Source organism: Scomber scombrus, chromosome 2 (genome assembly GCF_963691925.1).
Source record: "Scomber scombrus chromosome 2, fScoSco1.1, whole genome shotgun sequence".
Classification (NCBI taxonomy): Eukaryota; Metazoa; Chordata; class Actinopteri; order Scombriformes; family Scombridae; genus Scomber; species Scomber scombrus.
In genome coordinates, this window is record NC_084971.1 from 14,120,223 (window position 1) to 14,148,043 (window position 27,821).

At 40.8% G+C, this 27,821-nt stretch overlaps 2 protein-coding genes across 3 annotated transcripts in view; one reads left to right on the forward strand and one right to left on the reverse strand.

Annotated features, from left to right (window-relative positions):
* Window positions 1-532: 532 nt before the first annotated feature.
* On the reverse strand, window positions 533-2,206 carry aanat1 (arylalkylamine N-acetyltransferase 1). The gene is made up of 3 exons (XM_062432468.1): window positions 2,059-2,206; window positions 1,472-1,626; window positions 533-838 (listed from the first exon to the last, which is right to left on the reverse strand). Exons 1-3 carry the CDS (start codon window positions 2,204-2,206, stop codon window positions 533-535), a joined length of 609 nt encoding a protein of 202 aa, XP_062288452.1.
* A 3,452-nt stretch (window positions 2,207-5,658) lies between these two features.
* ube2o (ubiquitin-conjugating enzyme E2O) overlaps window positions 5,659-27,821 on the forward strand; it is a 45,287-nt gene continuing 23,124 nt past the window's right edge. The window contains exons 1-5 of one of the 2 annotated variants that reach the window (XM_062440016.1): window positions 5,659-6,140; window positions 25,140-25,199; window positions 25,554-25,664; window positions 26,677-26,774; window positions 27,135-27,198. In XM_062440016.1, the coding sequence (XP_062296000.1) occupies window positions 5,718-6,140; window positions 25,140-25,199; window positions 25,554-25,664; window positions 26,677-26,774; window positions 27,135-27,198 (756 nt within the window). In that variant the 5' untranslated portion in view covers window positions 5,659-5,717. The remainder of the gene's footprint in view (window positions 6,141-25,139; window positions 25,200-25,553; window positions 25,665-26,676; window positions 26,775-27,134; window positions 27,199-27,821) is intronic. The other variant, XM_062440006.1, reaches the window with a different exon arrangement.

A 27,821-nucleotide genomic window follows, 5' to 3' on the forward strand; every position in this document is an offset into this window, starting at 1 on the left:
TTTTTATAGTGAGACAAACTGTTAGAGGTTAAATAAATATAAAAAAGCGGGAAAAGAAAGAAACAAGGCAGCTGCGTTCTACTGAGAATGATAAATGTCCAGCATTTATCAAAACATTACATGGAGAAGAGTAAATAGTTTTATACAAAATACAAAACTGATATTAGTGTTTACATTCTTTCACAACTTTTTTCTAATTATTGTACATTTTTGTTCTACTCACACTAAACTACAGATCACGATGTTTTTGTTTCAGAGCACAGCTGTTGTTGGCAGCTGTATGGCAGCTCGTTGTTTTTTTGGACCCTCTGCAGACTCACAGTCTGAACACACACCTCACTGCTGCTGAACAAGTCTCACTCACAGTGATGATCACTAACACGAGCGCTGCACTGGCAGCTTGTGTACAACAAAGCAGCTCAGTTGTCCCCTTGTCCTGTTTTCCAAGAAGGATGGGGGCGGGGGGGTGGGGGTGTATGCACCACCACCACCGACAGCTGGGGAGAATCCACGTTTAAGAATCCCTCAGTCCTCAACAACCACTGTTACGACGCATGAAGGCGTGGCCCTGGACCGGGTAGAACATTTCAATGAAGGTAAGGGGCCCCACTGTGATGTCACTGGGACCATGTACCTTGAAACCTGACTTTTGGTAAAAGGGAACCAGGAAGTCCTCACACATGAGCACAGCACGGCGGACATAGGGCAAGCAGCGGAGGTACTGGAGGTAGCGCCACATCAGGATGGAGCCTTTTCCCTGCTGACGGAAAGTCCTATGGACAGCCAGGACATGGATGTGGACAGTGGTCCCGTGGGGCTTATGGAGAGTCAGAGCATCCTGGAAAATAGAGAAGAAGAGGAGATCTGTAAGACCAGGGGTGTGCATTACTGTTGAACAGCATGTTGGCTTACAACAAAAACATTTAAAGGTGCAGGAAGAAACCTGAAGGGCAGGAAGAGGCAGTGTTACTGATGGGTTTTAACAACAGGAAGTCCAGTTACTCACCACTGTTTAGGAAATAGTTTGTATTTCAGTGTTTAAGTCTCATGGTGGTTAATCTTAGCAAACCTTTAATAAATATTCCCATATAACTAACATCACCAAATAAGTTTGGTGACATTATTGGTGCTGTTGTTACACTGCATTGTAACATTTTCTGTCACAATTTTAAGAAAACCTAGATGCAAGTATCTTTTTCATGGCGACTTTGGACATCTTGAACACAAAATGCACCAAAGTTCATTGTAGATTTACAGACTCACTGCTGTGGTGATATTTGAAGATGAGGCAATGGTGCTGAAGCTTATTCCCACCAGATTTAGGTGAGTCTGTGTCACTATTTCCTGACACATTCTACCTTAAATGTGCACTTAAATCTCCTCCACTAATCTGTTTTGAACCTCGTCTTGCATTTTCCTGCCAATCAGCTGGAGCTAAGTCACTGTCCAGGTGTCCTCCCCTCTGTCTTACCGTGTTAAGCCTCTCCTGGTCCCACAGTGAGCCGATGATGAATGCCACCAGACGTCCCTCCTCGAACCAGCCAAGAGACAGCTCAGGGCACAGGGTGAGGAAGTGACGCACCTCGTCCAGGTGGAGAGGACACTCACCTGACACTGAGATGAAGGCTGTGTGAGGAAGGAAAAGAGTCAGTGAGATCCCCACCAAACATGACACATGAAGATGCATATTCTTCTCTCTGCTTCTAACAAATATTGAAGTATGATGAAAGAATAAACTAGATATTATAGAGGGTAAATGCACCTTAACTCAATTTACCACTGCATTTGGGAAATAGGGGTTACTATAGCAACTTAATTTTATAGTGGGATATACATGATACCCATGGATATGATCTCATTAAAAATCAAGAAAAGTATTGTTTTGTACATTTCATGTATCAATCAATCCTCAATATGTGGATATATAAACCTACATCTAGTATTAGGCTTAACAATATAAAACTGTGGCAGAGTAAATGAATGAATGAAGTTCCTGTGTGCCTGACTAAGACAGTGACAGCAAGTGATGATGAAGTAAAGCAGTTAGACTCATCTTACCTTCTCTCTCGATCTCGAACACACTGATGGCGTCCTCCGGGCTGAGGGAGCGGAACTCGCTGGCCGGCAGCGTGTGGCGGCGTCCCTGTGGCCCCGGAGAGCGCATGTGGAGCGGCTTCATGAAAGGCACTGCGCTCACCAGAGACATGATCTTATTTTACCCAAAAAGCTTCAAAGTGTAGTAAAGAAAACTGTGCTGAGATTTGGCTCTATTTACAGTCTGTTGGTCTCTACTTTAACTCGAGTTTCTCCTCTTCTGAAAGTTTGATCTGTGCGTAACAGGACTGCTAGTCAAGACTGAGCGGAGAGTGGCGCACCTTGAGTATTTATACCCCCAGTGCGCAGGGGTGGTTGGTTATAATCCTGAAGCGAGCTGGATGACTAAACCCTTCATTCCCCGTGAGTAAATGGAACAATAAACATATTTACTCGGGGTCAGGAGGGATAGTCGTGTGTTGAGAATTATCCTCGTCATGCCACCCTCAAACCAGATTTGGATTTTACTGATCATGTGTTGAGCTTCATACCAAACACATAACAAACTTTTATAAAAAATAACTCAGGTCTAACTGTAACTAGAGTAACTCACTTAGGCCACAACGGGGATTGTTAGTAGATGAATACAAATAAATTGAGCTAGTAAAGCAGGAGTCATTCTGATTGGTTAATCATTTAATGTCAGAGTCAATTAATGTTATTGCACTAAGTGGGCCATCTTAAGGACTCGACTTACCACTCTTCATGTGATTTCTCTGAGGGAGACTTTTCACTGGCTGTCCATTGTCCATTTAGGTGGACGATTTTTCCACGCTTTATTTTCCAGATCTGTAAGAGGATTACAGGGTTTGGAGGGGGTTGTTTGTCACCTCTTCTATGTGAAGAATGTCAAGTCGCATTTAAAAAAATAATCTCAGTATCTCAATAATTCAAACTAAACTTTGTGGGAAAAATAGGACAAGATAACCAACTTTTAAAAATCTGAAAAATCCGGAACTGAACTAAATGTATTTTTCATCTGTAATTTGTATTTAAGAGCAGATGAACTGCTTGTAAGCACCATACGGCTGGAAATAAGCTCCATCTCCAGATAAACGCTGAGCTTAGCACAAAGCTTTGTTTAAATACGATATTATTGTAATCGAGCTTAATGTTAAGATTCCCATATGGTTAAATCAGCTGCCTGAACAATTGAAACTTACCTGCTCATATCTCTTCATTCAGAATATACAGACGCAAATCACAAGCTCAGAATAAAAACACGTTCTATTTAAAATGAGAGGTTTGTCTTGTTTCTTGTCTCTAGATTCAGGTCGTGGAATTAAACAAGGACACCCGATTTCACCTTTCCTGCTCTTGCTTGTCAAGCAGATTAGTTCAGTCAATGTATTCAAATAAGAGATACAGAATCAATGCATTCATTAATAATTCAGCCTTTGACCATCATGTGTATTCGGCAGCTCTTGTCCTGAGACAGTTTGTTTTGGAAATGTCACCATGTTGGAGAACATCCTCCTGAACAAAAACTAGAATGTTTATCTCAAAGGAAAAAACGTTTTCTTTATATCTCCACATATAATGAGATATGAGGAAAAAGCTCATTGTTAAATCTTTGTCTTATTTTCTCTCAAGAATGAATCATCTTAGTAAGAAACCTGTTTTTAGTCTCTGCTAGGAGTCCCAACTGGCCCTGTTTTAGAGTGAGAAGATGAAAGAACAATTTAATGAGCATCATCATAGCTGCACATTGTTAAATTGAATACTCTTTGGGGTTTTTTTTCATTTTCTTTGCTTTTATCTTTTTCTATTTATGTATATGAATGTAGCAATTATTGCGTGTTAAGTAATTCAATTAAAGGCAGAGAAAGACATATAAGTTCTGTTTTCAGATTCATTTTCCCTTTCATGCCCCCCCCCCCTCTCTCTCTCTCGCACGCACGCACGCACGCGCACACACGCACACGCATGCAGACTGCTTCTTTTTCTTGAACAAAATCATCTTTCAGCCAGATACAAAGTGCATTACTGTGAAAATAAACATAATTCAAATATATTGGCTTTAGGTTAAATTATATCAAAAAGCTGAAGAATTGTTTCATCCATCAGTCTGTCTTGCTGTTAAACAAAGTGTGTTGTTGTGAGATCTGAATCCAGAAGATACAATGGGATGTCTATGATTGTCTTAAACTGTTTGGTGTGTTTTGTCTATGGCAAGTGTCATATGTCTATATTGAATCTGTGTGTAAACATCAGAAACGGAGCTGCCGACAGATGCAAAATGACTTTCACTGTAAACTGACAATAAGGTATGTACAATATGCCTTTTTTCATGTTTATTCATTTACAGCATGTGACAATAAGACAAAAAAGATTACAGTTAGGCATCATAGTGAAATAAAGATAATATAACAGGTATTATCTCACGTTCAATTGGTTAATCGATTCAACATGGTGACAAGATAAAAACAGAAAGGGTAGGAAATATCATTTTTATTTTTTTTAATAACCTCTTGGAACATATCAACTATATGTGCACATTTCTTATTGTTTGAAAGTTGGATAGACTCACTTTATAAATTCAATCATGACAATTTAAAATGATGGATGAGACCTGAAGAGCTGGGGTTTATGGATGTGAAATATTCCTAGTAAGATTAATGAATAAAAATGGGAACATTTATGTTTTCATTGTATATCCTAATATTACATTATTGGCCTCTAACTTAATTGAATGGTTAGATGGAGTGTAAAATATGCCTCCTTTTCACCATAAACTTGATGTACTAATATTCATAAAATAGCTATTGTAATCAATATCCACAAACCTTGAGAGGAATTTGCTGATGGGATATACTGTCAGTGTTTGGGAGTAACTAGTTACATGTAACAGCATAAGAAAATAAAAGTAACTGTAATCATTTACTGAGAAAAAAATGTGTCATTAAATTACAGTTACTTATGAAAATGTTGATGATTACAAAGTAACAACTGAAGTCAGACCTTTAAGATTTTGCTCAGGAGGGTTTCCCCCCCCCCCTTATTTCTCAAAATTTCACTTGTTACTAAATACATAAATTGCTGTTTTTCATTCTTTGAAAACAATATATATTATTTAATATTTTGTAGATAAATCATGACATGGGCTTATTTGGAGCACACATGATCAAAAAGTAATCAAATGTGATACTTTACATTACTTTGATTAAGTAATTGAAATAGTGACATTACTTATTACATCTTAAATAGGCTGACTAGTAATCTTTAACCTATTACATTTCCAAATTAACCTTCCCAGCCTATTATGCACAATTTTGTGTGCTTCTTTCAGTTTGTTGTGGATAATACATGGGACAAGTCACGTTGTTTTCTTTTGATTGTTGGAAAAATTAGTCCCTCACAAATTTTAGGGTAATAAGTCATTTTCATTAAGCTGTAGTTGTATATATAAACAGATTTGTGGCTCACACTGCCGCTCAGTGGAGAGACAGAGACAGGGAGGGAGGGTCCCGCGTGATGACGCTGACACATATACAGTCTATGATTGGTACGCAGCTCTCCGTACCTACGTAAACACGTGCACTGCTTCCAGGTTACGTTTTTCTTTTTTTCATACACCGTCATCCTTCCTCGCGCTCCAGCATCACTCCCTGGCAACAGCAGCGATGGCGGAGCCCGTAGCAGCAGCATCACCCCCCCGGAGCCCGGGCCTCTCTCCCGCAGCCAGCCCGGGCTCGGAGCCTCCATCCTTAGCGCTCTCCCCCACGGCGGATGGCTCCCAGCGGCTGCTGTTCTCCCACGACCTGGTGTCAGGGCGGTATCGCGGCTCGGTGCGGTTCGGCCTCGTACGGATGATTCACGGCGAGGAGGACTTCAACTCGGACTCGGACCTCGATGATGGCGGAGGGAGAGGAGGCGGAGGCGGCGGTGGAGGAGGAGGCGGTGGAGGCGGTGGAGGCGGAGGACGAGCCCCGGGTGGCTCGGACACGGAAAGCCCAGTGGACACCCTGACTCGGCCTCTCGGGAGGGGATTTGTCCGCGTCCAGTGGTACCCTGAAGGAGGGAAGCAGGACATCAGAGAGACAAAGGTACCACACAGCAGCCATGGTGTCACCTGTTCACACCGACACTATCTGCTTACCCCAGCCCGTTTTTAAATTGCTATAGTGTTTTTGTGTGTGTGGTGGAGATTATGAGACTAGTTCACTTTACGTTAATCCACCTGCCACTTAAAACCCACTACCTATCCTAGCCCGCTAACTGACTGTCTAGCACACATGCTAGTTAGCAGGTTAGCTCATCACAGCCTCATGTCTCTCAGCTGGTGCTGGCAGGCTGAACAGGGTTTGTTCCGACTCACTGCGTCCAGCTAATGCATCACATAGACAGGAGTGACCGGCCAGGCAGCGGCTCTCTATCTGGAGGTGTAACTACAGGCTGTGGCAGCAACCTTAAACCTATTGATCTGAGTCAGTGTGGATCCTCAGCTGGGTGTGACTTGGCCTGAGAAACAACACTTCATGTGTCAGATCAGCCATTGTTTTTATTATTATTTTAATAATGTCTCAGTTCCTCAGCTCTAATACACCTGCCACTCATTTCAAACCAGTCTGACCTGTCATAATAAGTGACAAACAGGGTGGAGGAATCTTTAACTTGTGATTAGGGGCTAAAATGATTAGACATTTGCTGTTTCCAGCCTCTCAGATATGAAGCTCTTCGGCTTACTCTGGTTTTATATAATTAAAATTGAAAATCTCTATGTTTTGCACTGTTGGTCGGACAAATCAACACATTTGTGTAAGTTGCAGCCCTGATCCATATATATTTACTATAAACTCTCCCCCCGTTTCTGTGAGTAAGCTCTTTAAAACAGTGGAAAATGCCTAAGGTGATATTTGGACATAGCGTTCCCAAAACCCCCAAACACCATTTATATTAAACATACTTTCATAGAAGCTGAATTCAAGGCAGACTTGCTTAAAAGATGATTTACCAATTATTTTTCCTTTGATTTCATATGGAATATCGTCAAATCCCAGCCCAGATCTGGTGTGAGTGTAACCTCTGGTGTTTGTTTAACCACATCACTTCACACCAGCCGGATGAGTTTATTAGTGACAGTGAACATGGAGGTGGTAGGCTGAAAGCAGGTGACAGTGTTTTGGGGTGAAGGGGTGTTAAAGGTCGGCTGGTTAACCTGCAAACACAGCCCCAGCTGAAGCCCCTGACTCAAAAATAAAGCATGTACATTATGTAAAAAACACGTGTGTAGGGTGATACTGAGCACCATAAATGTTGAGTAACTTAATTAATCTGCTTCTTGGATGTAAGATGTAGCACTTGTAAGTTTGGCAACGTTTGTTTAATTCATCATCGAATATGCAAGTCATCAGTTAATGCTGTAGGATTTCAGAGTTATGGCTGCTTTGTTCCACTTAGACACACAGGTTGAATGTACGTCTATTATCCATGGACGTTTTTATTGAACTCCATACTCTGAATTATGGTTTTTTTTTCACGCTGTAACAAGAATGAGTTCAATTCTTAATTAGCATAGAAATGTTGAACCTGCTGTCACCGACATCCAGATTCCTCCTGGACCATGTGGAAAAAGGGGTCACATGGTTTAATGGAGGACTGGTCTGGAAACAGCTCGTACTGTACAAGCTGAGCTCAGAGACAGAGGATGGGACCAGAAGAAGCCTATTTTTGGTGTGGCTGTAGCCTTGTTTTGTCCTTTGAGCTAAATGAGTCAAGTTCTGGCCAGAGTGTCATTCAGCCTCCGTCACAAAAAAGGCTCAGTTTGAACAATGACACTGATGTTTGCCCACCATACGGCCTGTTAATGCTGTGTCATTACTCGCCTGTGTCCCCAAACAATCTAGTGTGTGGTCGTGTGTGTGTGTGTGTGTGTAACAATGAGATTTCTCTGTAGCTCGTCTCCGTGCGCCACATGCCCTGTCTCAGCAGGCTCTGTCTTAGTTGCGTATATCCTGAGAGCACGGCAAAGACTAATCAATAATTCACGACGACTCCCTGCAGTATGCAAAGTTGCGTATCTTTCAAGATGATATTTCCACAAAATCTTTTGAATTATAATTTATTCTGCAGGGTGCACCTCAGCTCAAACAAGAGAGAACCGACGCTTAAAACCAGCCACATTTGTCAGACTTTCTCTCGAGGTTAATAAAACCGGTTTTCACAGTAAAACCAGGATTTTAGAGAAGATTGGGACACAGCAGCAGCCATTAGATGCAAATTTTCAATGATCCAAGGCGATGAGGATACATCCTAACTAAGTAATGCGATCCTACTATCATTGTTGCTTCGTTATATTGAATAATAAAGGAGCCACTTAGATACAATTTGAAATAGCTCCCTTTGCTGTTCACAATTTTACATTTTAAGCTGATCAGATGCCATGTTTTAAGTTTCCTTCCTTCAAAGAAAGTGACACCAGAAGGATTAATGAACAAACTCATGTTTAACCTTGCTGGTGTAGTTTTGTTAGAAATGACATGAGTTTAATAAAGACTTGTCGGCCTGCATGATGCACTGAACACATCTACTGGTATTATTTTGACAAGATGGATTAAAAGACGTATGACCAACCGAGGCCGACTTGTAAGTTTATCTGCATCCTCCAGACTATCTAACAACTTGACTATCAGTAAAACACACAACCAGCACAGGAGAGCTGCCCTCTTTGGAGACTGCTCGAGCCACGCTGCTGTGTGGCCGCTCCAACCTGTGAACATGGCCGCCGAAATGCTATTAAATAAATTGCAGCCTTAGACTATAAAAAAGTCATGCTAACCTTAGCTGTAGGGTTAGGGTTAGGGTTAGGGTTAACCCTCATAGAAAAAAAAATGTAATGTGCGCCATTGCGATGTGCCACTTTCTTTTTTGCACTCATCTTTTTGGGGATCATCTTCAAAAAATGTAGTTAGTTAGTTTTTATAATGTATAAGTTATTGCAGACGAACAATTTAAGGATGAATTGTTTGGACATGTTGCCAAAGCTGTAGTCACGTATCCTGTGTGGTAGACGAGACGAGAGGCAAAAAAAACCACAGATATTTGAATACTGATTTTACTGTTTGACTACTGTGCTTCAAAGCTATGAAGCATTTGGGTCAGCTAGTTTTATCTGGTTGTATTTAATAAAATACAGATATTAATTTATATCACAATATATCGCATGATATTGTAATGTTAAATAAAACGTGTCATCATTTATCACACTCCTGATACAAAGTCGGTGGAAAGATGTGAATGGATGTAAACAGATGTGAGTTCAATCAAGGCCACGCAAATTTAATCACTGGAGCAGCTGTGTAGTGTTGATATGACCATATGTACTTAGAGACGTTGTTGTTGTTGTTGTTGTTGTTGTCATTATTATTATTATTTTTTTATTATTATCATCATCATCATCATGGTTTATTTAATAGGGACAGATACAGTATACATAGACAGGCTACAACAACTGTCTGATACAAATATCACAATATATATTTGTCTCCTAACAGAAATACTAAGGAAGCTGTCACTTCAAAAGCTTTGAGTGTGTCAGTGCAGCTTTATGGCAAAATTTGGATTTTATTCGTAATTATGTTCATCAGTTGAGGATATTATGATATAAAGAGGATTTACCAAAAACAGACACCTGCCTGGTTATTTTATCCATTAATAGTTTCTTAATTGATTTACCATAAAATGTCGTCTTAACGATTATCACAGTAGTTATCATTTAGATGACATAAAATAAAATAAGCTTTGACTTTGAGGGTTTTATCTACTGTGACTCCCCTTCATGAGCATTAGAAAGGCCCAAAGGAAATGACTAGACTGTAGGAAATGACTAGACTAGTCCCTGTACGTTTTGAGCTGTCACACAAACCCACTTGACGCTGGTCTTTAGTGCAGCTGATGTTAGACGTTGAAACGTTTGTACTGTCAGCTGAAAGTAAATTAACTGCAAAACTACACCTATAATCACATTTGCAAATGAAGCGCCATCAGTCAAACCGGATACTGCGTAGTGTCACTAGTTTTTTTTAAAGGGATCAGTAAATCTGTGTGTTTGACTTGTTTGTGTCAGTGATGCAAACGACCAAGTAGAAACAAGAGGGACAGGATTAAGTTAGCAGCCTGACAACGGGGAAATGTGTGCAGCAAACTCTGCCCGAATACAGCCTCAAATTAAAGGTTTTAAATAACTGTACTCTGCTTTGGTTTCTAAGCCGTTCACATTGTTAATGAATTGAGGCTTCAGTTTCTGTAAGTCCTGTATTTTAACCAATTTAAATACAGGACTTGCTATCAGCTAACCTGATCGTGGTAGATGCTAATAACCTGAATCACTGTGCTAACACTAGCTAGAAGGGACAAGAGACTGACAGTTGTTTACAGACTGACAGCATCATCCTCTCACTCTTGCTCTCTCATTCTCTCTCTCAGGTGCTACATTGCACACTCTGTAGCTAAGTCATAATTTATTTAACTTCAGCTTGTTATCTATACAGTAAGCATTAAAAGCATGAAATCAATTTTAAAGTTTGTTAAACTGATTTGATTGATATAATGTATTTCCACTAACTAACTCCTCTATTTCAACTTTTTAAACATGCAAACAATAAAAGAATAATTCATTACAGATATAATAAGAAATCAAATATAGATAAGATAGAAGTTACTGCACTCTGACTTTGAATTACATATAAATCTTAATAAGGTAATATAAAGGCAGAGTTCAGGATCTACATTTTCATAGGTCAAATATTTGCTCATGATTTCTAAGTCATGAACATTACATATTTAATAAGTACAAAATTGCTTTCCTACCTATAACACTGGCAATTAAAAACATTTTGAAGCCATTTTTCTCAGTTTTATTGTCAGCATTGTTACTGCAGTTTATCTTTGTAGTGCAGCACTACCTCATATTTTTCCATCCTATAAAATTTTAACCATCTCTAGAGATGATGGGGCTCAGATCTCCATCTCAGCGCAGGTGTGAACGAGGACACTTTGGCTGTTGTCACACTTTCACTACTGGTTTGGTAGCGAGTCAGTCAGGAACATGGCTGATCGGCCTGAATGATTGTCTGATGTTTTTGTCCATTTTTTGGCCACTGACAGTACAACTTTACCTACTGCAGAGGCGCATGAGACCAGATGCTCAGTGTGTCTGAACCTCCTGTGAGTTTTAATCAGAAGGTAATAGATACTGTACATAATCGCTTAAGGACAAGGACACAGCTTGTGCGTTGTCACTGATTCAGTTCAAGACTATTATTTTCCTCATTGACCTCAAAACTACAGTATCAGTAAAAAAGTTTGAGACAGACTTTCTCAAAGCGTGTCCGGACTCAGAATACTTAGAAAAGAATGGAGGCATGAATTAAATATGCTTTTGTGTATTTGATTTCTTTGTGATTATAGTCAGATGCTCTACTCTTCTCCAGGGTCGTGTAGAGAGATGGTTACGAGGAGCTGAAACATCAGATGAGTGCAGAAATGTTTAAGATTAAATTTAACAGCTGTATGTGAATGATGCATCTTGTGTCCTGATAGTTTTGTGAGTCTGCACTGTTTTGTGCACAAACAGTGCAGTGAAGGATTTTCTAATCTTTGGTTGCCATGGCACCCGGTTAGATGTTTTTGTTTTTTTACCACTTGTGATTTTGATGCTTGAGGTTCATTTTTATGTTTTGTTTTGAAAGAGAACGCACTCTTTTTATTTTCTAAGAATATCAGAAACCAGAATTGTCACTTTGACGGTACGCCTTGAGTATCTGCCTGCTGCGGCCGGGCCCTTCACTGTCACACAACCAAACACTTAAAGCACTGTTGCTGCAGCGCAACCTTCAGGTCTCCAGCAAAGGACAGAAGTGCATTGCGGCAGATGGGAAGTGGTGAGATGTGTTAATGTGCTGAGACCTCCAGATGGATTGTACACTAACTCTGTGCGTTGTGTGGTGATGCAGCAAGTCCGGCCTGCCCTGCTGCCTTAATTAAGGCTCTGCTCCCTGATAAGGTGGGCGTCAGGGCAAGAAGGGGGTCGAGGTGATGGTGTGACACCCCCGACCATGAGCTCCTCCCCTGGAAGCAGCAGCTATGATTGTGGGGGTGTAGCAAGTGGAGGGGGAGGAGGAGTCCAGCGGGGTAATGAGGACGACAGGAAGGGTGCAGCAGGACTGACTGTGCTGCAGAGAGAGAGAGAGAGAGCGAAAAAGTGAGGAAGTGGTAGGGAGAGATGAAGAAAGGCAAATACTGAATACCAATGAAAATGTCACCTGCATCTCAATCTCACGGACGTGGAGAAAGAAAAATAGAAACAAAACAAAAATGCGTCTGGAGAGGCGGCAATGAGACAGGCAGGCAGTCTGGTAGCAGATGGCTGTTATGGTAATGTGCCGGCTTTTAGTCCTTGAAATGGTAAGGGCCCACCCTCCGCTCTCTGAGCCATTTTAAATTCCCGGCCTCTTCTGGAGCGCTGACTTAGCATGCTATCCTGGTCCTGGTGCTGTTACAGAGCCGTTAGGTTAGCAGCGTGACTGCATACTGTCACACAGAGGCACTTCTCTAAAGACTGATTTAAGTTAAATACATTCAACTTGGCCACTTCACTGTCAGATTTGTTTAAAAGAAATCCCTGTATCTTATTTCATGCTGCAACCATTCAGTTGTAACTATCAAAAGAAGTCATGGACAGTTGATTTTATGTGAATGTAATGTTTTATGAAGTGAGCAGAGACTCCCGGCTTGTTTTTACCTTTTTTATTAGTCTTTCTTTTTTTTTTTTTTTGCTCAGCAAGTCCGATTTTGAAAGCAATGAGTCAGTTTGAGGAGCTTTCTGTATACATGTACATACAGAACGAACTGGTGACAGCCAACAAGAACTGAGAAGGCTTTAAATGTCTGAGGACAGCTGAAGGGTCATATTAAGTCTGTCAGAGGGTCTTTGTCTAGAAACACTTTGGTTTTATTTACACTGGAGGTAAATCTTTTTGCAACTAAAAAACACTTACAGTATCTTTATTGCCCTTTTAACAGTGGATATAATTATTCTGCACTGCCCATTTCTCGCAAAAACATGTGTCTCACAGGCTTTTTGGGAAGGGGGGGTGTGTGTCAGTTTCCCCCACCCTAGTCTGAAGCCGAGTGTGGTTAACTGGCTGATTTTTTTTTTTTTTTTTTTTTGAGGTCTGCTGGTGAAAATCAATTCAAATAGGAAGAGCACTGCAGGTGCTGGATGATGTGGCTGCAGGGTGACTCCCATTTTTCAGCCTGGTCCTGCCCCCTTCTCCCTGCCCCCCATCCATCCATCTGACTGACGCTAAATAACATTCAAGTCTTCACACACATTTCTTTCAGCTCCAATCCTTCCTCTGCTCCTGATGATGATGACTAGAGTAGACTCAGAATTACTAAAATGCATTTAAGATAGTCAAATAGTTAAATTATTGTTTTCTCTGTCAAATAGTTGCACAGTATCACCACTTTTAGAAACACATCACAACAGATAGGTGTACTTTTTAACCCGTCCTGCAGCTCTGCATCTACACCCATGATGAGTTTATAAATGAGCGGTTAGTGTGTGTTTTGAAGTGGCCTTCGGCATTGTTCAGAGGCTACAGCAGCTCCCGACAGAGCAGACTGGAGCGAACACATTAGCTACTTCTATTTATTTACTTCACATACTCTAATTAACTTAGCAGTGAAGCCATTTACTCTGTCAGCTTCCATATGCACACGTTTCACTTCTAAATAATCACATTGATCTTTTGTGTGCTTGTGTTAACCCTCCAATATGGTTGCTGGTGAGCAGTGGTGGTATAGTAAGGTGTCTCTAAAATGCTAATACTACAATAATTTAGCTCATCTCCACAGTAGTACTATGTCTTTTTGAAGCTGATGTCGTGGTTTACAGTCACTAACAGTCACTGCTGGATAATTCAAACTGTACAGGCGGATCCAAATTTGCAGCATATCATCCTTAAATGAGTTTATGACGGTTGATATGCATCCTTGAGCACTGTTTGCTCAGCCAACTGCAGGTGTTCAAGGTAGGCTGGCAGACGTTAGAGTAATCTGGGACATGAGACTGTTGCCAAGGCCCGCCCAACAGCACTTCGGAGCACAGAGCCTCCGTTCTGGTTTTGAGCTTGTGCCAGGCAGGCCCATAAACAAACGTACAACCGAGCTCCACCAGACGCAACGCTTCCTCTAAAAACTACAAAAGCAGTTTTTGTTTCTGGGCTGGAGTTTCTTTCTCCACAAAGTCCCTGCATTTGCTGTCAAACACATCCAGGCCCTCTGATGCTGCTGCTTTTTGTTGTCTAGTTTTATTAGTTTATTTTATTTTATTTAAAGCATCCCCATTAGCTGATGTCATGGCAGTCATATTGAGAACTAGTTAGTTATACCTCCTACTATTTAGTCTATCATCTGTATACCAGTGGATGATCTGCATATTCTTTCTAAAGGTGCAGCTCATTCTAGTAGCTTTAAAGGGCTCAGTGTCATTATTTGTGAGAAGAAGCTGCTTTGGTCGTAAAGTCAGACGTACATAGTTCAGGAACTTTTTTTCTGGCTTTGATGATCGGCTCGTGAAACCTCAACGTGGCAGAATCACCCCTCTCAGCTCAGGCATCATCTCCTTCCTTTTCTTCCTGATAAGGTCAGAGTCATCTTCATTAATATAAATCCGTGCTCCTTTAAGTTTCTAAGCCTGCGATTGTATCATCTGCTCGTCCTTGTAGCACAGGAATTTTACTACCATCCGTCTCGGCCTACTTTCATCAGACTTCCCGACACTGTGGGCTTGTTCTATTTCAGTATCCTTCACATTCAGGCCCAGTTTCTTTCCTGGTGTTTTTTGTTCTTTCGTTTCTGACATTTCCCAGTTTTCACCTTTTTCCTCAGGGACACCGTCGATAACGATGATACTCAGGATCTAGACCAGGTGCTGGACCAGTCTTGGGTTTCTGTATCTCTTATGCACACCATCTGAGATCATTTCAACACACGTTCTTACTCTGCCTCTCCAGCAGCTCTCCGTAAAAGTATTTTTTTGCTTGGATTGAACAGTAGACGACGTCAGAAGCTCTTCCTCTAAATATCTCTGGACTTCAGGCATCTTGTCAAAAACACAACAGATGCACCTCAGTCAGTGGCTTGAGTTTGTGACCCAAAGAAGTAGACCTCTAGAAATCCAGAAATCTGTTTGAAAATCTCTCTTTGTGAGCTGCATCCATAGCTCTTTACGCTATGAAAGACTCACAGCTGTGTTTGACCCACATAAAATTAGTATTTGATTAAATAAATGTTTGTACGATTTGAATTGTTAGAAGCTGATCAAACAAAAAAAGAAACATCTTTTTTTGTTTGCTGGTTGTTTCAGTGCAGATACACACCTCCCCCACTTCCAGGTAACAGCCAGCGTGTTTACTTTGATGAAAATATTATGATTTCTACATCAATGTGATGCACAGATCTTGATTTCTTTGATATTTAATTAGCTGGATTTAACACACAGAGATATTGCCGCCTGGTGATTTTATCCATTTACAAACTAAATAATAAAGATGAAGGTCCGCACACTGTAGATCCATTAGACGCAATTTAATGAGACATCCGCCAATTAAAGTGTGTGGACCTTCATCTCTCTTAGTTACATTTTTTATACGGTCCAGTATGTTTTTACACTTTTTGATCCATTTACACACTCCCAAAGATTTATTACATCACAATAAAAATCAATACTGTGACATTATATTCAAATTCACTGTGATAAAGGATTTATTGTAAGGTGTATGTGCGGTCTCTTGCTTGTTAATATAAGCGGGTTGTATCAGATTGGTAAAGTTACTGCATGGAGGATGGTGAAACTCAGCACTGACGCTGCATCAAGTCCAGCAACCAAAAACATCTTCATCAGTATCACAAAAAGTCCTGAATCTACTCTTCTTTTTTTTTTTTAAATTGACTTTGCCTGTCGGCTTTGTTGCATCTTTTTGTAGCTTTTATTCCTCGTTGTTTTCTCCCTCAGAGCACACAGACACAAACACTGTCCTCTCAGGTCGCCGTGTCGTTGAATTCACGCAGCGAGCCAGCATGCGCGAGGATGTGTGGGAGGCGATGAGGCCTCGTAGCAGGTGAAGGAGGAGGTGCAATAGCAGAAAGAGGGGAGGTGAAACACAGCTCTGACCATTTCTAACCCTCCTGTGGTTCAGAGCTTTCACAGCGAGACCGACTTATTGTCCGTGTGAAACGGGACAAACTGTGAACCTGTCACCTCATCATTCTCCTTTGCTTCACTACTAACCAGACCGCTTTCTATCTTCTTTTTCTTCAGCCACCTTCTGTCTGTCTATCACTTTCTTTCATCTCCAATCGTCTGTCCTGTCCTTCATGTCCCTTTGTGCGCCTTTGCTTCCACGCAGTTTTCACTTTCTCTTGTTTAAACCTTTTTAAATATTTAATAATGAGAAATTATTAATGTAGTATTTTGCAGCTAAAACCTACAAGTCTTAACATGTTTATCAATAAAGCAAACATGTCAAATATGGATGGTTACGAGGTTTCTTTACTTTTATTATTAACGAGTATTAATGATTATTGGTCACTGGTTATTTTTAGGTCGTTGACAGCAAAGTTTATGTTGATGCATGTCTGTGTCAGACAAATCCAAGCCTGCCAAAGAATTCCCACATGTACCACAGTGGGGGTGACATCACTGGTGTATTTACAGTAAATCTGACATGATAGCCTCACCCACTCCCCCGACCCCACCTTTCATTTGTTTTTCTCTTCTCTCTCACCTCCATCTCTGTTTTCTCCTCAGCCCCTCTTCCTATTACTCTCCTGCCCTGCATCCTCTTTTCTCCCCCTTCCCCCAATGACTCCACCCTTCCTCCTCTTCCTTCTAACCCACGCTGGCTGAACCCCCCCCCCCCCCCCTTCACCTCAGTCCACTCCTCCCTCTGTGGTCCCAGTGGACCAGTGTTGGAGAATGTTGACGTAATATGGTGCTGACTGGATGGTCGTCCAGCTCCTGCCCTGAGATAATGGATCTCATTTGATCCTCTCTTTCTCTCGCTGTATAGACCACACACACGCACCACACACGGGGGAATAGGCAGACTCTAAAGTGACTTGCCTGCATCTATCCCACCAGCCCTCTTTCCTCTCCTGTCTCTCCTGTCGTCTCATCCTCCCCTTTTCGCTCTGCAGTATCGGCCCTGCCCAGTGGGGAGACTGCCTGCTCTTTCGCTCTCTCTCTCTCTCTCTCTCTCTCTCTCTCTCTCTCTCTCTCTCTCTCTCTCTCTCTCTCTCTCTCTCTCTCTCTCTCTCTCTCTCTCTCTCTCTCTCTCTCTCTCTCTCTCTCTCTCTCTCTCTCTCTCTCTCTCTCTCTCTCTCTCTCTCTACCCCTTCTTACCTCCCCTCCCGTCTTTTTTTTTTCCTGTCTCACTATCTGCTGTGTTTGCTGTGCTTTCGTCTATTTCTGGCACTTGCTTTTCTTGTTTGCCTCTCTGTTTTCCTCTCTCTTTCTCCAGGGATCTGTCTCGATCTCCCACTTGTTGGGCTGACTGTTGTCTCCTCTGCGCCTCCTTCGCTGCTCAATCTTTTTCTCCCCGTCACACCCTCGTCTGCCTCTCCTTGCACCCTCCTTGCCATCGCCATCTTTTTCATCTGTTTCCTCTGAATTTTTCCATTTATTTCTTCCATTTCTATGATTGACTCTCTTGAGTATCCTTCATATCCCACTCTCTGTCTCTCCATCTTATATTCGCTCCCTCTTTGAGGCGCTGTCTCTCATTTCATATTCTGCCTGTTTTCCTCCTTTTTTCGATACCTCTTTTGTTCTTGCTTTTTCAGTTGGTCCTTTTTCATTGAATCTGCATCAAACAGTACTGTAAAGGGGACTGCTCTTTAATAGATGTTGTGTGCTGTACAGTGGTCTTTGTGGGTAAAAAGCCTCGTGGCTTTAATACCGCTGTGCAGCCTTCCTGTGTGTCCTGATCTATAGCCTCCAGTTAGTCAGCACTCTCCTGCGGCAGCGAGCAGAAGGTATCAGGCTGTAAAGATGATTGATTATTCATTTGTTTATTGCTACATCAACAGCATCTACAAAGACTTGCCGTTTATTTGTATTTTTTTCATTTTTTGCCTCATCCCACCAGAAGAAAAGCATTTAACTCATTTTTGTTAAAATTTGGATGGATGAATTTGGAAAATAGTCATTAAGACCTCCATCCTTGCTCAGTTATTGTCTAGTGACCTCTGTTTGTTGCTGTGAGAGAGCATTTCTCTCCCGACTGATGGGAGATTTGTATTTTTCTTAAAAGCCCACCACACAGATGTTTTCTCATATTTTTATTCATTAGACCGTTGCTAAAAGTAACACACCCCTCAAATTCTCTCCCCATTTCCTGTCCGTTGCTAAGCTGTCAGCTAGAGCTGCAAAGATGAGTTGATTAATGTAGATGATGGACAGAAAATGTATCCCCACCTATTTAGATGACCAATTAATTGACTCAAATTGTTGCAGCTTCTTACATTTTCTGCTTTCTTTATTCTTCTGTGATAATAAACTGAATATCTTTGGTAGTGAACTCTTCTGCCATGTGAATATTAACTCTCTTATTCACTTAATTTGGTGCGATCACTATTTTGACATGTGACTGTGAGTGATCGTCCAATAGAAAACAGTGACATCCTCTCTCCAGAATTATTTTAAATTCCCCAAAAACTGTGACAATGCAGCAGGCTGAAAGCTGAGGTGCAGGATGTAGCGTCGTATGAAGCCACATCTTCTTTATCATGGATCGATACTCAGCAGCGTCTGAACATACAGTACAGCGAAGAGTGTGTGGAGAGAAATATATTCACCTGTTACTACTGAAGCCACCTGTGTTAAGTTGGCTTCCTCCTGAGGCTCACATCGCTCGGCAGTATTAGACGAGGATGAAAGATGAGGAAGCCTTGTACAGAAAAGCCGTCAGAGTGGAGAAAAGGCGTGGCCCTTGAGCCTGAGCCGCAGTCCTCTGCAGTGTCGTCCCCCCTCTTCCTCCTCCTTGTGCAGCACCTAAATAATGACTTGTGTTAATTAGGCCAGAGAGTCAGAGCAATTACTGTCCTCCATCGATTACATTTAATCAGTAAGTCCTCTTCTACATTACTGCCCTGGATCAAGAGGTGGCCAGTGTTGTCTTCTATCAACCAGGTGCCACACACACACACACACACACACACATCTATATGAGCAAGTGGGCCTCTCCTCTCATTCTCACTACATGAGCCATAGCAACAGTCAGCTGCTGCTTTGTTTCTAATCTCGCCGTCTGGTTTTCTGATAATTTTACAGTGAGCATGTGAGACTGAGTGTGTGCATAGGAGATGAAAAGGGAAAGTGTCTCAGTCTTGTTCTAATGAGTGCTATACACTCTGCAGTATGTACATGCATGTATCTGAGACTGTGTCACTGAAGAAATGCATAAATCACTGCAGATACTGTGTGTGTGTGTGATTTTTGAAGGAAGCGAACATGTCAGATACACAGCTTTGATTTCAAGGTGCATTAAGGAATTTTGTACTTCACATTAGTAACATTGTATTTGGCATTTTGTCAACATCCACTCAAACACCAAGGCTGCGTTCACACTTTACCGGTTTGTCACGGTTCCACCAAACTCTGCCTGTTTGGTCCCATTTTGTTTAGGCTGGTGGTGTGAAAGCTGACAATGAAACTGAAACCACTTGAAAAGATGGATTTTATTATACATATGTCATAAATTACCATAAATTCAAAAGATTAAAATCCATCTGCTGATTGCTTTCTTGACAGTTCACAACCCGAAAACACCAAGTCATTCGGTAACCATGGTAACACGCTTGAGGACTGGGAATTTCCCTGATCAATCTCGAAGTCAAAAGATGTGTTGTGTTTGTGCATATTTGGCGTTCTTCATTAAAACTGAAATCTGCACAGTAGGAAAGTCGAGTCAAGTTTCTTCTCATAGCAGCTTTCAACAGCAAGGCAATTCAGATGCTTTACAAAAAATGTTATAAGGGATGAAAAGAAGAAATAAATACACTGTAAAAAGACACAAAAATCAGGATTTAAAAGCAGTAAATAAAATCAAGTAAAATAGAATAAATTGACACAGAAAAACACAAACCTGTAAACAACTGTAAATGTTTTCTACCCACATTCAGATTATTCAGGCTAATGCAGCAAAGCAGTTGCTCCTACCTGTATGTTTAAATTTCTCCTCAGTTATTTGCACGGAGTCAACTTTTTTTTCTCTCTCTTGCTCCCTCACCAGTCACCTGTTCAAGCATCACAACATTTCTGTCATTCAAGGGAAATAGCAGCCTAATAAGGGGCAGAGAAAAGACAGTAATATTTTTTTAAAAATTCATGTTACTATAATGAGTGAGATAACTACTCTCCTTCCTTTCGCTTGTTTCCTGGACAGTAATCAGGCCCACTGCTGGGACGTGGTGCAGCGGAGCAGAATTTAGGAACCAATTGTGTAACTGACTGTTACAGTTGTTGCACGGTGGCCTGTATTTATTTTAAATGTGTATCTTTTAAAAAACAGTTATTTAACTCTGCCAACCAGCCATTAATAACCAGCTTGTTGTTTAGTAAATTCACATGCTGGTCATGATTTATAATTGAAGTTAAGTTCAGGGGCAGAGTGACCTAAGATGTGTATCCTTGCTCTCTCTTGCAGCATGCTATTGATTTTAAACAGTGTTTTTGAACTGTTGAGGAAATGTGTTAGCACAGCAGCGCACTGCAGCACGATGGACTAAAAGAATATTAATGAGGAGGATGGTGTATGTGTGTCTGTCCAAAAAAAAAGTTTTATACTTCTCTCTCCCTCCTCTAAACCTTTTAGTGTGTGTGTGTGTGTGTGTGTGTGTGTGTGTGTGTGTGTGTGTGTGTGTGTGTGTGTGTGTGTGTGTGTGTGTGTGTGTGTGTGTGTGTGTGTGTGTGTGTGTGTGTGTGTGTGTGTGTGTGTGTGTGTGTGTGTGTGTGTGTGTGTGTGTGTGTGTGTGTGTGTGTGTGTGTGTGTGTGTGTGTGTGTGTGTGTGTGTGTGTGTGTGTGTGTGTGTCCCATTGATCGTATCCCCTTCACAAACACTAACACTCTCTCTCCCAGAATTCAGTGGGGTAGGGTTATAGCAGGAGAAAAAGCTGAAGAACTGCAAAGCCCTGGCACGTGTGTGTGCAAGATTTTGTATAGCTTAAGTCAAGGGTGATATTTTAGATGATATCAGAAAATTTAAACTGATTTTTATGGAAGTATGGTAAGAAAATGTGTAACTGAAATGCTGAATCATTGTAAGATTAAGATGTGCTGTATGACTTTAATATTTATTATCCATCACTCTTTTTATGTAAGAGTGTATACATGGATGTTGCTTCCTAAATGCTGTTTATGTAATTTTAATTGAATATCTTTTAGTTTTGGCTCTGTAGGTTGAACAAAACGAGGGATTTGAAAACGGTAGCCTCTGGGAAACAATAACTTCATTATTTTCTGATTTTCTTTAAATTCACCAGATGATTCATCAAGAAAACAAATAGATTTATGATAATAATTAGTTAGTTGCATCGTTACTTCCAGTCCCAGTTGTAATTTATATTTACCTGCCTCTACTTGAAGAACAGTTCGTCCTCAGTTTTGAGTTGCAACTACTTAAAGGATCAGGAGAACCTACAGTGGCCTCGAAACCTAGAGCCAGTGTTTGGTTTGTCCATTCTGGGCTATAGAAACATGGTGGTGTAACATGACAGCCTCTATAGAAGATGACCTGCTCCCTATGTAGATGTAAAGGGCTTGATTAAAGGTAATGAAAACACAATAATTCTTATAGTCAGGTGATTATACACTAATTAAAACATATTTCTAAATATTCTGACACATCCGCTCTGCTAGATCCCCCTACATTGTACACACTTAACTTTTAATCGTTCCTGCTATAAGATATTATCAGCAGCCAGCGTATTAATTGAATTCTCTTCCAGTTTTCCTCATTTCTTCGCTCTCCTTACTCCTAATTACATTCTTCTCTACTTCCATCTGTCTCTAAAAGCTCAGAGGCTGTTGGTTGGCCGCCACTTTGCCGTCTGCTGACTGCCAGTAGAGCATCTTGTGTTGTAGCGTGTGGATTAGAGCTGGGCCTCACTCAGGTAGCTTTTTGTGAGCAATTTCATGTACATATATTTTTTTTTAACTGTTCACTTCCTGCCAGACGTGATCATCTCAGATCAGCAGATATTACAGAGAGGTGATGTTTCCTGAGTTCAGTCATCGTCTTAAAGCCGTAATCCATCAAGAGTTTCGGTAGATGACATTTCAGTTTCTGCAGCTGTTGTGTATTATTTGTTTGTTAAGCTGTTGTTAGGCTAGTTTCTTTTAGGCTAGTTTACACCATAGAAACCAAAACCTAAAAAGAGTAAATAGTCCCTGTACTGTGCTGTATTACTACATCTTTACTGTAGTTCCACACCACAAAAATAACTTCCACTACTTTTAATTTCTCCTCATTGAAACAAAACAATAATATCCTTTCATTATGCATGAATACTTTAAATCTACTGAGGTAATGTTTAGGCTGCAATTATTTTCATTCACTGTTTCCCAAAGCCCCAACGTGATGTCCTCAAATTGTCCTGAATATTCAGTTTGTCACAGAAACCACAAAATATTCAGTTGAGAAGCTGGAAACAGAATTTGGACATTTTTTTCTTAAAATAATACTACTAATTGATTATCAAAATAGTTGCAGATTAGTTTTCTGTCAAACGATCAATCAACTAATTGTTGCAGCTCTACTAATGTTTCATATTAACTGCTTGGCTGATCCTGAAATCATGGTATGTTTTTTAAAATTTAAATTCAAACTTATCAAATACCATTTACTGCAGTTTTATTTACAAGAACATCAGACATAAAACATTACAGTGGTGTTTAAGAAGTGATCTCCGTGCTCCTCAGGACCGTGCAGGCGTTTAAATTCAGTGGCATGATCATGTTTATCTGGTGGATCGACAGTGAAGATAATGAGGGCTGAAGAACTGCAGAGATGCTGTGAGGAATAAAGAGCAGCAGCTACTTGTCCTGAATAGTAAATGGATTATGTTGCTGTGAATGTTGGATGACTGTTAGTGTTTCACTGCAGAGGGCTTCATGAAACGTTGAGCTGCTTTTTTGGAAAAGAAGAAAAACTGAAACGTAATAAAATCATAAATATACCTCACAACATTCTGTCTATCATGGCAACATTTTGTCTGATTCACTGGACAGGAAAATCTGTGGTATACATTTCTGCCCTTATCGCTGTCTAATTTGAAGTGGGTCAAGTAAAGTACACCAGTCGTGTTGTTGAAGGGATTCAGCACGCTGTTTACTCTCTTGTAAAGATACAGTAACACAGATGAAGGCAAAGATGATCAGCATCACTGAGCTTATTTATAGGATAGTTGATTGTTTTGGTTGTTAACATTAAGCTAGCCCCTCTCTCAATCTGAGAAAATTACCTTTTACTAGTTATAAACTGAGTGTGGAAGTTCATTCCTGAGCTTAGCAACAGTAGTTTAACTTCAGGTCGACGTCTTCATGAGGGATTTGCTGCGTTGTCATGGAGATAGTTTAGTAGTTTTCATCACCTCAGTATGAGCAAACTCCAGAGGCTGAAAGATAGTTCAGTCCCAAAAAAAGGTAACAAATGGCCTTAGAGTTGAGCTCTTTTTTTCTCAAATTAGTTGCCAGCAACTTGCAGGAGCATTATTTACTTAAAACCATTTCTTTAAAAAAAAAAAAAAAGAAAGAAAAAAATTGTGCTGCAAAACATAAAGACACAGACCAGATAGACATGTGTTCAACAGTACAAAAAAAACGTGCTGGATGGTGTGATGAGATGAAAACATCACTGTGTGAAAAAAAAACGCAGCCTTAACATTTATTGAAACGAGGACACAGAGTGTTCAATGTAAAAAAAAAACAAACGAGTCATTCAGCTAAAACGTTTAATGGAGCATTATTTTTTGCCAAAATGTGACGTGGCGTCATGCAGCGAGGCGCTGCTTTGGCCAATGAAATATGCCCACATTCCTGATGTGTCGCTTTTTTAATGTTGACTGCTATTTTTACAGTTTACCCCATATAAGTATTTTAAACTACTGAACTGAGTTTTGGAGTCAAAGTCTCACATCTATCACTTAAACAGGATTTTTCCTGGATTGTACATCATCTGACTTGTATCTGAAACAACACCCCAGTACCAGCACAGCCCCTCACGTTGTTTTTTTAATGCAGGGCTCTTTTCGTTCTGAATGCATGGTAACAGTCGGAGTGTGACACAGCAAAATTTGTCTCACAGGAACATGGTTTCCCACTGCGACCCGGATAGCTGAGTTTGTGCCAAGTATAGCACAGTGTCTCCTGATCTCTGAACTCTACTCTGTGTCTCTCTGGGCTTGTGGTTCTTGATCAATACTATTTTGGCTTCATCAGCCCATCTGTCCTGTACTTGTAGGCCATACAGTTGATCCAGATCCTATTTTTATGTCCGTGTTGATTAATAATTAATGGTGAAATATGTTTGCTGACTCCTTCAGTGTCTGTGTGGCCTGTCGTCACACTGCTGGATTCTCACACTCGAGGCTCACGCCGGCCAGCTCAGTGAAATGTGTCTCTGTTTAGACGACAAAATCATTTAATCTGCTCTCGGGGGGCGTCACGGCTCCGCTGACTGTGCATGTTTATGTCTTCGTCGCTTTGAGCGAGGGACGGAACAAGGGTGTGACAAATCACATCCGTTAATGTTGTCATGGCCTAAGTGTGAATGTGATTTATTCCCAGTTGGTTAATTTCCAAGTTCTTTTCAAAAAGGTTCATCACAAGGTTACAGTTCCCCTCTGCAGTGAGGGTTATTATAAGAAAATGATGATTCAACACCGCTGCCAGCAGCTTTTGTCAGTGTAAAATATATTTAAGATGAGGTCAGCTGTGTTAGCCACCATTTTCTAAACTTGTATGCTCTTTCTTTTCCAGCTGAAACTTGAAGACCGATCTATCGTCATCCGAGACATCGTGCGACGGAACAATTCTAACGTAAGTGAAGTCCTCAGTCTGCATCTTTGTCTCTTTCTTCTTTTCACTTCACCTCTCTCATTGCGTCGAGCTTTCTTTCAATCTGTTGGGCTCTTTGTCAGTCATGTCACTGTTCAACGCTCTGTTCCATTTGCTGCATCGGACATGACTGGAATATTATTACAGGTCGACACTTACAAAGCAGTAAAAGGAGACTCTGTTTTAAAGCAGCCCCTGATTATGAATACAACATTACGTTTGAATGAGACTGTCTTCTGGTTGAAATTCAGTGTTTTCTTGTTCACATACCATCAAACCAGTGAAGCTCGCAGCCAAAGGAGCCAAATGTTGAACTTCTGTTTGTTGTATTTACAGGACAACCAGTGTGGCATTGTGACCAACATCGACATCGAGTGTGCGGTGAAACTGGTGGGAACAAATTGTGTACTGTATCCAGTTAACAGCAAAGACCTGCAGCATATCTGGGTAAGAGAGGATATCACCGCAGTGTTGAAATCAGGATACAAAATTTCCAATAATGACCTGAACCTACAAAGAAGCTATTTTGGAAGGGAAACTTGCTCAATTTATCACCTGTAGCGTGTCACAGTGAATTACAAGTGACGCAGCCTCTGTTACAGCTCACAGCATCCCGACTAGCATGTCAGAATATTTTAGCCTTCTCTAATCTAGTTTGACAACTTCTGTGTTTTGTTTCTTAACATATACACACACAGCTTTAAAAGCACTCGCTTTCAACCGACTGGTAAGAAAAAGTGACGATGTGAGTAATGAGTGAGACCAGGATCACATTCATTCATATAATCATGATTAAATACTGTATGTAAACACTCACTGTCGGCATCACGTAACAAATCAGGATCCAGCTTGTAGTCTTCCAGGTCACAGCAAACATTTATAACTGTATACACAATACTAAAAAATATTGTGTAGTCTGTTATCAGCATTACAGCAAACATACATTAAATAAAATAATATAAATACATGAATTACTTGTGTTTACCAGATAGTGAATATTCTCTGTGATTCAAAATGTGTAAAGATGATGAAAATGCAGCTTTTTATTGTATAGCCTGGCGTTCAGCGGATTACATACATTGTGTGTTTCAAGGAAAACTAGTCATTGGTGTCATGTTAAAGGATAAGTCTGGAGATTTTCATCAGCAAATACCATGAAAAAAACCCAAGACAAGAAAAAATAACACCAGTGATATCCTGTAATAGGATTGGTGTGAATAATTGGTAAACGTCTGTAACTCTGAACCAGGCAAACGGACTGCAGTACAATGTCTCAGGTATCCAGAGTGTATTGAATGTGTAGCTCTGGCAGCTTTGGTGCATCAGAGTTATTTACACAATGATACTGACCCACAAGCTGTGACAAAAAAAGTCATTTCTAATGTGTGTGTATAGAAGAGAAAGACTTTATTTTAATGTGAAGTTGACAGCTGTCCTTTTGTCACTGTGTTGTTTCTAGTCTTTTATGTACGGTGACTACATCGCCTATGACTTCTGGCTGGGGAAAGTGTACGACCTGACTAATCACATCATCCTCCAGCTCTCCAATGGAGCCAGGTAGACTTTGTGTGTGTGTGTGTGTGTGTGTGTGTGTGTGTGTGTGTGTGTGTGTGTGTGTGTGTGTGTGTGTGTGTGTGTGTGTGTGTGTGTGTGTGTGTGTGTGTGTGTGTGTGTGTGTGTGTGTGTGTGTGTGTGTGTGTGTGTGTGTGTGTGTGTGTGTGTGTGTGTGTGTGTGTGTGTGTGTGTGTGTGTGTGTGTGTGTGTGTGTGTGTGTGTGTGTGTGTGTGTGTGTGTGTGTGTGTTTGTATGTATGCATGTATGTCATTAAAGAGCACATACTGTGACCATGTGGTAGTCTGTCCTTCATCAGTGCCAAAGCCAGTGAATGTCAACCTCTCGTCTCTCACCTCCCTCCAGGTGCTCAATGAGTGTGGAAGATGGTGCCAAGCTTTACGACGTCTGTCCACATGTCAGCGATTCGGTACGTAACGATCACAGCTTATCTGTCACTTCTGGTATATTTGCTTTCTTGGTTCGCTGCTCCTGCAAGTTGAACAGAACAGCTGTGTCACATCAGCTTTGAAAAAGTTAAAACCAACATTGTTTCTTTGGCTGTACATGGGCAGATTGCTTCATGCAGCAGGTGCAGAAAACCTAAAAGCTTTCCATCTCAGTTCTGTTCAGACCTTAGGAACAAAGAATCACAAAATGTCCTGAGAACTGAGATTGTAATTTGCATATTTCAAGTTAAGTCAGTAAAACGTTTGCCAAGAATGGATTTGTAAATACAAACAGCACTTAAAGTGTACATAAAGCAGGCCAGTTCAGTTTTGAGTATAATACACAGTGGTGAGTAAGATCAACAGTTTGTAAGGGGTCTCAGAGCCCCATGCTACACACTGTCCAGTATGTGAAGACAGTGAGCAAAGACATGTACAACTCATCACCATAATTAGGGACTGGTACGAAGGTGCAGTTTATCTATTTTTGTTTCACATAAAAAGAAAAAAAGCAAGATACCAGCTTTTTTGTAACATACTGGATATGTGGTCAACAATTAAAAACCTGAGGTATTTCAATTTTATCATCCAGCTTTAGACTCAA

Coding starts and splice junctions, on each gene's coding strand:
- aanat1 (XM_062432468.1), bottom strand. CDS start 2,206: ATGTCTCTGGTGAGCGCAGTGCCTTTCATGAAGCCGCTCCACATGCGC. Junction 1,627..2,058: donor GTTCGAGATCGAGAGAGAAG/GTAAGATGAGTC, acceptor TTCCTCACACAG/CCTTCATCTCAGTGTCAGGT. Junction 839..1,471: donor ACCAGGAGAGGCTTAACACG/GTAAGACAGAGG, acceptor TCTATTTTCCAG/GATGCTCTGACTCTCCATAA.